The sequence below is a fragment of the Amborella trichopoda genome, chromosome 10 (assembly GCF_054954075.1).
Source record: "Amborella trichopoda isolate Santa Cruz 75 chromosome 10, AtrichopodaSantaCruz75HAP2 v2.0, whole genome shotgun sequence".
NCBI lineage: Eukaryota > Viridiplantae > Streptophyta > Magnoliopsida > Amborellales > Amborellaceae > Amborella > Amborella trichopoda.
In genome coordinates, this window is record NC_142345.1 from 38007427 (window position 1) to 38018177 (window position 10751).

General features: G+C 37.7%; 1 protein-coding gene and 1 long non-coding RNA gene across 4 annotated transcripts; one reads left to right on the plus strand and one right to left on the minus strand.

Annotated features, from left to right (window-relative positions):
* Positions 1 to 169: 169 nt before the first annotated feature.
* On the plus strand, positions 170 to 1159 carry LOC18427536 (uncharacterized). The gene is made up of 2 exons (XM_011622639.3): positions 170 to 887; positions 981 to 1159. Exons 1-2 carry the CDS (start codon positions 170 to 172, stop codon positions 1157 to 1159), a joined length of 897 nt encoding a protein of 298 aa, XP_011620941.3.
* Positions 1160 to 2605: 1446 nt separating this feature from the next.
* LOC110006709 (uncharacterized) lies at positions 2606 to 8041 on the minus strand. 3 transcript variants are annotated; one of them, XR_016042980.1, is made up of 3 exons: positions 5941 to 8041; positions 3153 to 5782; positions 2606 to 3051 (listed from the first exon to the last, which is right to left on the minus strand). It is a non-coding gene; the product is annotated as an uncharacterized LOC110006709 (long non-coding RNA). The 3 variants fall into 3 exon arrangements; XR_016042981.1 differs by having other exon boundaries at positions 2606 to 2869; positions 2973 to 3051; positions 3153 to 8041; XR_002279877.2 differs by having other exon boundaries at positions 3153 to 8041.
* Positions 8042 to 10751: the final 2710 nt, after the last annotated feature.

A 10751-nucleotide genomic window follows, 5' to 3' on the forward strand; every position in this document is an offset into this window, starting at 1 on the left:
GGATTGCACTTGGTGCGTATGGTGCTCTAAAGTCAAACAATCAAAATTCTTTAGGGTGAGAGAATTTATAAATGGGCACACATGCAAATGACCAATGGGCAAGGCACATTAGCCATTGGCAAGAAGCCAACGGGTTGCAAAAAGGATTAAACCTCAACTAAAAGACCAGATGACGCTCAGACCTATAGATATTGTAAATGATGATCAGCAAGATCATGGGGTCCAATTATCATACATGCAAGGTTGGCGTGACAAAGAAGTTGCAAGGGCAATGATCTTAGGTTCAGAAGTGCGATCATATACTGAGCTACTTCTCTATCTTGAGAAATTGGATGTCACTAACCCTGGAACTATATCAGTCATACAAACCGATGTAGATAGGAGATTTGAGTGTCTATTTCTTAGCTTTCGTCCATGCCTCAATGGATTTCTGTATGGTTGTAGGCCACTGTTAGGGTTAGATGGGATGTTCTTGAAGGGAACATATCTGGGGATCTTATTGGCTGCAATAGCCACAGATGTTAATGGTGGCACGTTTCCTATTGTGATTGCAGTGGTAGAGAATGCGCACACTAAAAGTTGGATAAGGTTCTTAGATAGATTGAATTGGGCGTTTCTTCAGGAAGTAAGAAATTTACCACGTCTAACAATTTTCTATGACCGCCATAAGGGTTTGCAAACTGCAATTAAAATTGTATTCCCAGGATGGTATCCAGGTCATTGCATGCGCCATCTTGTAAACACTTTCAAGAGGAAATGGAGGAGCAAAGTACTCCTAAAGAAGTGGTGGAAAGTCGCACATGCATTATCTACTGAAGGGTTGGAGGAAGATATGTTGAAAATTAAAGAGATAGATAAAGTGGCTTATATTCGGATGAAGACTAAAGGTAAAGAATACTGAGCGAAGGCTTACTTCGAGGGCAATAGGTATGATCATCTTATATCCAACATATCTGAGTCATTTGATAATTGGATTTTAGAGGAACATGAGATGCCTCTCATCCCTTTGTGCAAAAACTTAAGAATAAAGTTAGTGAAGAGATGGGCTGAACGTCAGCAGGAAGGTGAGCAGTGGGATGATGTTCTTGTGCCTAAAGCACAAGCTCTTCATGAACGGATTACGAAGTCAAGGTCGGGCATAATGTTATATGGGTTGTAGACAGAAAATATGAGATCCATAAGGAGATGGCCCATGCTGTAGATCTTGATGTCGAACCTGTACTTGTAGTATGGGAGAACAACGGGTTGCCGTGTACCCATGCAATTGCAGCTATGTATCACTGTCACCTCCATCCAATCCAATTTTGCGAGATGTATTTCAGAGATCAAGCATACAAGACCACCCATGCAATTGAATTCTATCCTGTACCAAACTCGATGCCTCTAACTGGAGCTTTTAATAGAACTGTATATCCCCCAAATGCCAAGCGATGCCCAGGAAGGCCAATGAAGCGGCGCAGGCAAACAGAAGAGAAATCCACCAGGGGTTATGTCTGTAAACGTTGTGGTTAAGTAGGCCACAATATGAGGAGCTACAGAGAACCAATCAATACTCAACTGTCTCCGACATCGGGCAGAGCAAGTGCCTCAGGATCATCTTTTCAACCTTCATTGTCCTAGTGGGCGCTAGTTCTCAATTTTTTGACTACTTTAAAAACATTTGTATTTGGATGTAATTATCGATAGTGTTTGTATTTGGATGTAAATTTTGATGGTGTTTTTTATGGTTGTAAACTTTTGTATTTGGATGTAAATTTTGATGGTGTTTTTATGGTTGTAAACTTTTGTATTTGGATGTAAATTTTGATGGTGTTTTATGGTTGTAAACTTTTGTATTTGGATGTAAATGTTGATGGTGTTTGTATTTCAATGTAAATTTAAATGTAACTATTTGCAAGTTAATCGAATGTTAATTTTGAACTTGGGGAAGCAGGTTATTTGGATGTTAATTCTGTTTGCAGTATATTGGGATGTCAATGTTGTTGTGAGTGAATGGGATTGATGTAATTGTTTGTAGGTTAGAACAAGGGTTATATTGAGAGAATAATCTTTGAGTGATCAGTTAGAGCAGGGGTTTCAAAAAATCTTAAACTTGAAAAACTTGTAATGTATAAAGATCCAGTTATAATTGAGGTTTGACGGTAAACTTGAACAAATTGAATGTATTTGTTCATGTGTTTAGGGAATGTAACATGGGCTGATGGTTTTGTAATAGCATATGGGCTTTATGCAGCAGAGATGATAGTTTTGTAATAGTATATGGGGTTTGAAATGAAAATGACTGCTTCTCAAAAAAAAAAAAAAAAAATGGGAATATTGTCTGATATTTGACATACTGGGCAGCCAGCCTTTGCCTTGTTATTGTCCATTATGTCAAATACCGGATTGCTTTATGTTGCAAGTTTTGCTTGTAACCGTCTGGTATGTCAAATACCAAACAACTTTCTGTTGCATGTTGTTGTCCGGTATGTCAAATATCGAACAGTGTTTTATTGAAATTTTGCCTTATCAAATGTACATCAAAATAGAAATTTGCCTTATCAGATTTACATCGAAAAGTGCATCAAAATAGAGACGAAATTTCAAAGGCCTGACAAATGCCTTATCAAATTTACATCTAAATTGTAATCCAAAAGAGTTTACATTAAAATTGTAACCCAAAAGAGTTTTCTAATTTACATTGATTTTATCAAAAGTATCACAATTTACACCAAAATTATACAATATAAAAGCAATGTCCTCTTTCTCTTTTGGGGGCAAGTACTTTTAGCCTTTTCCTAGAGGCTGTTGAACGGGGACCCGCTCTCTCAGCAGTCCGGGGCTCCTGAGTCTGTGCTAATCTTCCTCTTGGAGCTCTTCCACGGTGCATCTGCAGTTGTGGCTCATCAGTTAATACAGGCTCCTGTTCAGAGTCATCATTGGACTCTTGTTCTTCGTCAACCAACTTGCCTTTACACAATATTAGCTCTCACCTTAGCTCCTTAAAATATCGATCATTCCTCCTGGGGTCTTGAGCCGCCAACCCATTGTCAACAATTTCAATCAAATGGTCTACTTTGGACAATTGAAACAACACAATTCCAATCAAAGATAATATCACAAAAAAAAAAATGAATTTATAAAATATAAATTCAATGTAAATACAAACTTACCATGCGGTCACCATAGCCTCGAGGTGCATATGCATCTGTCCGAAGGTTTTGTGGGTTATGAATTATGGGGATTGAAACCTGCACGTACCACGCTTCATACTCCTTCGAAGGTAGACCATGACTCGGGTCGTGCCAGTCTCTGATCTGAGAGGTGGGTTTTTGCTCCCAGTTTTCTTCATTTTTATCCCACCTCTCAAATCTTTCCCATCTATTGGGATTTGCTAGGATGGGCTGTCTCAGTCCAAATTGTCTCAGTACGCAGTCTGGGAGGTACCGCTCTACGATGTTGTCCAATATCAAATGGGTCTTGCAAAGAGCGGTCTCCAATGCCTCCCGATCTATAACCCTTTGATGGACCTCCTCAGCACGAATGTCTTTTTGATCTACATATGGGTGGTCGAGGCCTTGTTTTCCCTCAGGGGCCCTCTCATGGATGCAGGTCGTGCGTGCGGGGGAGAAAACCCTCTCTCAAACAACCTCGGACGAGTCCGCGAGTGTTGCACGTGTGCCGGTGCATGTCCACAGGCTCCCTTGGACGTGGACAAGAACCAACAACGAGAGAGATTTTATGGCAGGAGTGTGTTCGGGTGCTTACCTCGCCGTTTGGGGTTCGTGGGACACTTCCGGGCGGATTGCCCTCTTAGAACAGCTACATAGCCGTCCGGCTATCTGCCAGCGCCGTTTGGACACGAACTCTCTCTGGGATTTCGACTGGTCTATTCTCTCGCTCTCGTGCGTGCGATTGTAATGGGGCTCGATCATCCCTCTTCACTGCAATTCCCCCGAGGAGGCTGACTGACGACAAGGCAGGAGTGCGAAAGAAGGGCGGTGGAGACCTTCCGTCTGCACAGATGTCCGACGTCCGGGTGTTTGGCCTGGCGACAGGAGAGTTGGGGCTCTCGAGTACGCTCGCATTGAGAGAGAGGAGGCTCGAGGTGTGGCCTGACTTGTCAAAAAAAAAGAGGAAAAGGGTCTGCGCACTTGGGGGGTATTTTCTCTCCCTTGGAAAAGTTTTCTCTCTCTTCTCAGCAGGATTAAAGGTAAGAAGCAAAAAGACAAGCGAAAACAAGCGTTATGCCTCTATTTAAATGAAGAATAATCCGCCTTTTTACAATTGACCTAAGCTTGTTTATATAGAGAACTCACCAAACAGAAGTGGATGCTCAAAAACTAAACTTAATTGTGAATAAAATAAATTGAAGTAAAATCCCAAAATTAGGCCCAATGACCAAAACACCCCTAAAACCTTTTGTGCTAAATCATCGCTCTCTGAGGGGCCTCCACCATTGCCAGGTCTTGGAAGCTTTTCAGCAACTTGCAGTGATGGATCAAACGATTTGCCACTATATCTTCAATGTTTGTTAGATTGTGAGCATTTTGATGCCCTGTAATCGTGCTGAGGCAACCTATTCTGCTGGGTGGGAATCAGGCTAAATTCATGAACTTCAATCACCAATGTCGTTCGACTTGTAATGCTCTGAGTCTTCGGTTCGTTTGTAAGTGAAAGAAGAGCCCGTCACAGTCGTTTTGCACCAAGTATGGTCCGTTCTGGCCTTCATTTGCAGCATTTCCTAATTTGGGAAGTCACCGAAAAAAGAGGGTTTCCGACATCTGAGCGGTCTTGCTTTTCTGTAACCTTGGGATTTGTGCTCATCTGACCTTGGATTAAGCACAACAGTTATATTAGTTTGCAGCTCCTCGCGAGGCGGTTGCATTGAACTCGGTCTTGCGTTGATCAGATGCACGGATAACGAGTTGTGTTCTGCGAGGTTCGAGATGTCTCTACTTGAAACCCTAGTTTTTCTGGTTACGTGCTCATCTTCTTTTTGGCAAAAGTTTGACTTTAGGTCGCGCCATGGCGCAAGCCTTATGTCAAAATGACGGGCTTGCTGCGGTTTAGAATATGTCCAAATTTGAGCTTTTGCTGATTCTGGACGAAGGCCCTGTGAATCTTTGAAGACATCCCAAAACGTGAAGTCGCAGCCTCCATGATTGGGGACTGGTTCAGTCAAGCCGCACCGCGATAGCGTAAGGCCTACCCCTTTTGAGGCAATTCGGGCGTAGGACCCTCTTGGGTGGTTTGATTGAGCCCGAATTTGATCCTCGGGGGTTTTCTGACTTTCTGAATGTGATTACGGCGGTCTGGTACTACTCCGGAGCCGCTAGCACAGGGCTATAGTTTTAAGGTCCTTTCTTGACATGACAGCACGCCTCCCAGGTTGTCCAAACTAAGGCTTATTTCTCAGTACAACTTTCGTCTGACAGTATCTTGAGTGCCAACAAAACAAAGTTGTCACTGGCTCTCTCCTTATTTGTGAAGGAAGTAGGTACGTCAAAAATGACATACAACAATGGTTTCCATAATACTTGTAGGAATGGATAACATATATATAAACCAATTTACATCAATAAATATGAATAACTTTCAAGTGCAAGAGTATGTATATAAACTAATAAGCATTGCAATTATAACCTATCAAGTTCAAGGAGATCTAATTCGTGTCGGTAGCATGCGACATTCCCAACTGGGTTATCCCATGTGCATGGGTGTACCCATCTTGCAGCCCTTAGTCTACCAGCTTCAACTCGTCGACTGCCTCCCTCTAGCCGCAATGTTTTAAAATGCTTGACTGACCAACATACATACAATAATTATGGTAACATGTATGAAATGTATAAATATAGCTGAAAAAAATGTATGAAATTCACAAAACATAACCCTTTAAGACATACAAATAAAGAATAAGTAGCACAGCAAAATGCGTTTACTTGAAATAATGTTGCACACCTAGTGAGGTGAGGACCGGGTGCCGCCTGAACATTATTCAATACATTTTGCCTCCCCCTCTTAATTTTAACAGTAACGAACTTCTTGAGGCCCCTAAAAAGATATGCTAGGGTCGCGCCCCCCCATGTGTACCTGCCCACAACATCAAAATCCTCGAACAAGGTCAAATATCTAATAGGGACTTCATTATTTTTCGACTGCGGAAAATGGTGCTGCCTACTAAATATAGCAAAAATGCCCTAGTGTGTCGTTCTATTTGTTGCCGTGTAGGATTTTCTGGTAGATTCCCAAAAGTCTCTCTCAACCAAGTGAAGTTCAATGAATGGTGAATTTTAAAATCGTAAATCATTTCAAAAATAAAATAAAATAGTAAATCATTTCCCGAGACGCGTCCTAACCATCATAACAAGTATTGCCCATATGGGTATATCCTTGTCAATACCGGCTCACTTGTGACTCTAAGCTGGAAAATATGCCACACATCATATAAGGTTGGCATCATTTCACCAACTTTTCGTGGACAGTGCAGTGAATTCATCTTTGCCGTCATTTCTCTGTCACTGCCTCCATAAGATCGTGGTCAATATGTCGTGGTGCCCCCTCCATGTTAGCGTACTGAACAAGAGGTCATAGCCCCATCTGTCTAACCAAATCCACCTGCTCATCTGTAAGGGGCCAATGTTCGATGATGCTAAAAGTCTCATCAATATAAATTTTATTCCTCTCCAACCCAGCAGCGGCTACTAGCCAAACATAATCATCTTTCATGTACAACAAGTCATCTTCTTGTGCCATAGGCTCTGAAATGCATGTCATGATGTGTTGGTAACATGCATACTAAAATAAATGACATACACATCACAATATATATTTGGTTTGTTATTACTACAAATGCTTTACATAACTTTGATTTAGAACAATTAGATATGAAAATACCTTTCTGCATGGAAATCAAGATGAAGAAATACTGGCAACATCTTGAAGGCTTTAAGGAGAAAGAAAAGAATTCTGTGTACAACAACAAATGGCTCTGAAATGCATGTCATGATGTGTTGGTAACATGCATACTAAAATAAATGACATACACACTTATGTGCACCAATTTCACTTTAAACTCAAAATCATCACAATATATAAAAAGAATGCCTAATGAAAACATATAGAATACAACCCAACAAATATGGAAATTTATAGAGATAAAAAGAATGAGAAGTTGGGTTAAAGCATGAGGTAAGATTTGCTTCATTTGTTAATATCAATATAAATTCCATGGTAAACCATTATACAAAATACTTTGTCACAGACCATTAATCACTTCAACCAGTTTAAAAAAAAATCAATTCAAAAAAATCAAAAGATGCCATTAAGAAGAGAGAAAAATATAATAACCAATGAAAAAAATCCATTACAAATCAGCACATTATTTAACAAACATCTTTCATATTACAGATAGACACATTGTTATGGCGTATTTTGTAGACATCCAAATCAAAATATTAGTAAGGATCATGGATGCACTAATAGACAAGGTGTACTAAGGATAGATGGCTGAAACATGCCCATTTTATTGGATGTTTATCTAAATTCAGCATGTGTCACTTTATTAAAACACCAACTGCTTAATATCCAAAATTCAGTCATCTAAAGGCTTTTTTTTTTTTGAAAAATGTCAACTTTCATTACTTCTGATATACAAGAGCTCACACACACAATACTTACATAAAACAATCACAAGAAAGCATCACAATTTAGCAACCATCACTTCAACCACTTCAAAAAAAAATCAATTCAAAAAATCAAAATGATGCCATTAAGAAGATAGAGAAATTTAATAACCAATGCAAAAAATCTATTATAGATCAGCACATTATTTCACAGTCATCTTTCAAAATAGAATAACATGCAAATGACATACAGATCAACAAATTATTTACAAGACACTGTCTTACATGTTCCAAGGATGTTAATCGTATTAGAAGTAATTTCCTTCCAAACAAGATACAACCAACATGATACATTTTCCTAAATACGAAGGAACATTGTCCTCAGGCTATTAAACGGTTCTACCGACTAGTTTGCACAATTGGACTTCGAGTGGCACAGAATATGATCAATAAATGAAAGGTTTGTGCCTTGCACTCAGAACCGAACTCGAACAATTGGCAGAATCACAGTAGAACTACAGTTGATACAAACAAATTCATATATTAAAAATAAATAAATAAATCTATTAACTGCACTACTACTTTGGGTAAGTAGTATGAACTACTCCTCTACGTTGACATGAGGGAGACATTACGCTTCTACAAGAAGTTAGAAAATGATAGGTGCAAAAGATCAAGCGAGAAAAGTGAAGGCTTCCGCTTCGGCTTCAGTTTGGCAAAGAGAGAACGAGAGAAGAATAGAACAGTTTGGTTGGACAGAAGCCAAATGGGGCTTTTTGGGTTAAAAAGGAGCCAAAACCCTTCCCAGCATATGGAACACCAGACAGGGATTTTTTATTTTGTAAGGCAAAAATAAGCTGTACGCAAGCCACCTTTCGTTTAAAAGCACAAAAAAAAACCCCGGTTTTGGTGTTAGGTTCACAAGACAGGGTAACCTTTAAAAACAAAAAAAAAAAGAAAAAACCCTAAAGGAAGGTGCCCTCAATAATTTGAAAACAACATGTCTCATTTTATAATTGACCCCCCATCATGCTCCGTCGTAATTTTTTCTAAATGTTTTGGAGAAGTAATTGTTTTTTAAAACATTATAAAATGAGATCATTTATTTTTTATACAAGAATCACAATTAAGTTTGACTGATGAGAAATTACATGACTACATTTATTCTATTGACCAAGTTTAAACTTCAAAAGAAATTTACTCAAACTTTGTGATACAGTTAAAGTATCATATTTCACATCAAATAAATATAATAATTGTGACCTTTTTGTATCAAAGATAAATAGTGGCATTGTACGCAAATTTTTTTTTTTTTTTTTTTTTTTTTGACAAAGCACAAGCCAATCTTTTTGGCAAACCACATAGTACTTTTTTGTCCAAAAGATTTTTTAAAACGATCTTCATCTACAAAAATAATTGGACTCTAGCAAACCGTGATTCTTTTGTGGAATTAAGTTTTTGGTCCATATTTTCATGTATTTTACTTGAAGTCCTATACTTTCATATTTTTTTTATTATTGTAGTTCTGCTCTCTCTCTCTCATCTTGCAAACATTGGACTACAATGTCTTTTGTTCGCGATTTCTAATGCTATGTACCAAAACATCCGACCATGGAGCATATCATTATTGGAAATATGATACGCACATACTTAAGGGTATCTTTATCTAGTATATTTGTTACTTGTCTCTAACATTGGACCGCATTTTAAAATAAAAAAAGGGTTAGATGATGTTTCTAACAACTGACTGACCCATATTTTAACTTCAAATTTACAAGACATAAGGTAATTTTAAAAGGTTATGTTAAGGTGCTCACACTATAGAGCATTTTATACTTGTACTCAATAAATTTTGGACACTTATATACTCTTGTTTGTAATATAATATTTTTTTAACAAGAGTATTTTTCGTCGTTAAGAAGGGTATGACAGCATCTACATGAGATTTGATGTCACCCACATGAAGCACAATAATGATATTTAATGCTCCATGTCAACACATTCCAAGACTTGGAAATATATTTTCTCTCATGCCCATATATCTTGAGGGCAAGATAATTGATTTGAGGAATTTTTGAGTATCAAAACAACGAATTTTTGACGGACCCCTTAATTTGGTTGTTTTGGGCTTCGCCTTTATATAAGTTTTTTCCTTTAAATAAAAGAAAAAGTTTACATAAGGTTGATACTTTAAAATGTAGAATTAAGGTGTACCTCTAAAATCCTTCAAAAAAGGTTGTTTTGATATTGGAAAGCATCTAATAGATCATCTCGGCAACATGATGTATAGATTTGGAGAAAAAAAGAGACTAGAAGTCTAAAAAATAACGCATCTTGCAACACATTATTTTGACCGTCTATTATCAAGATGTTCATGCGTTTATGAGTATACTTGATTGGAACTATTTGTGGAATTTAAATTTTTATTACCATTCGAAGACATTTTGACACCAAAATTATATCTCATCACAAAGTTTGTAGGTGCACCTTTTTTCTATTGCAAGGTTGCAATCTTATACAAACCACACACCCTTACATAAATGAAGGAAAAAATTTATATAGAGCTGAGCCTCTAAACAATCAAATTAGAGCCCACCTCAAATTTTTCATTAGAAAAGATTGTTTTAATGCCCAAGTATCCTCAAATTGATTATCTCGACAACAAGATGCATGAACATGAGAAAAAAAAAGATTTCAAGTTTTGGAAATATTGTATCTAGCAAAGCATTTTTGGACCGTCAATTTTCAAGATTTTCAAAATTTCATAGATATGCTGGATCTATACTATTTTTGAAGTTTTAAATTTTATAATTGAAGATGAAAATATATTTTAAGGCTATTATAAAAATTTCTATTATTGAAACAACATTTCTCGACATTATTTGAAGGTGCACTTCACTCATTGTTTAGACTCGGCTCTATACAAACAACACCCTTACATAAAGGATGAAGTTTCTATAGGGCCTAGGCTTTATGAGAACAAAATAAAGCCTCACCTACGTCCTCATCCAAAAAGCTCTTTCGGCATTAGAAATCTTTATGATAGCTTTAAAATTAATTTTCAACTCCGATAATAAATTTTGAAACTCAAAAAACAGTACTGATCTTAAAGATCGATGAACACTTATTTCTAGAGCGAAATGGATG

Excerpts from the sequence above, each read along its gene's own strand:
- LOC18427536 (XM_011622639.3), top strand. The coding sequence starts at position 170 with ATGACGCTCAGACCTATAGATATTGTAAATGATGATCAGCAAGATCAT. Across the intron at positions 888-980 it reads TATTCGGATGAAGACTAAAG|AGGAACATGAGATGCCTCTC; the intron begins GTAAAGAATACT and ends ATTGGATTTTAG.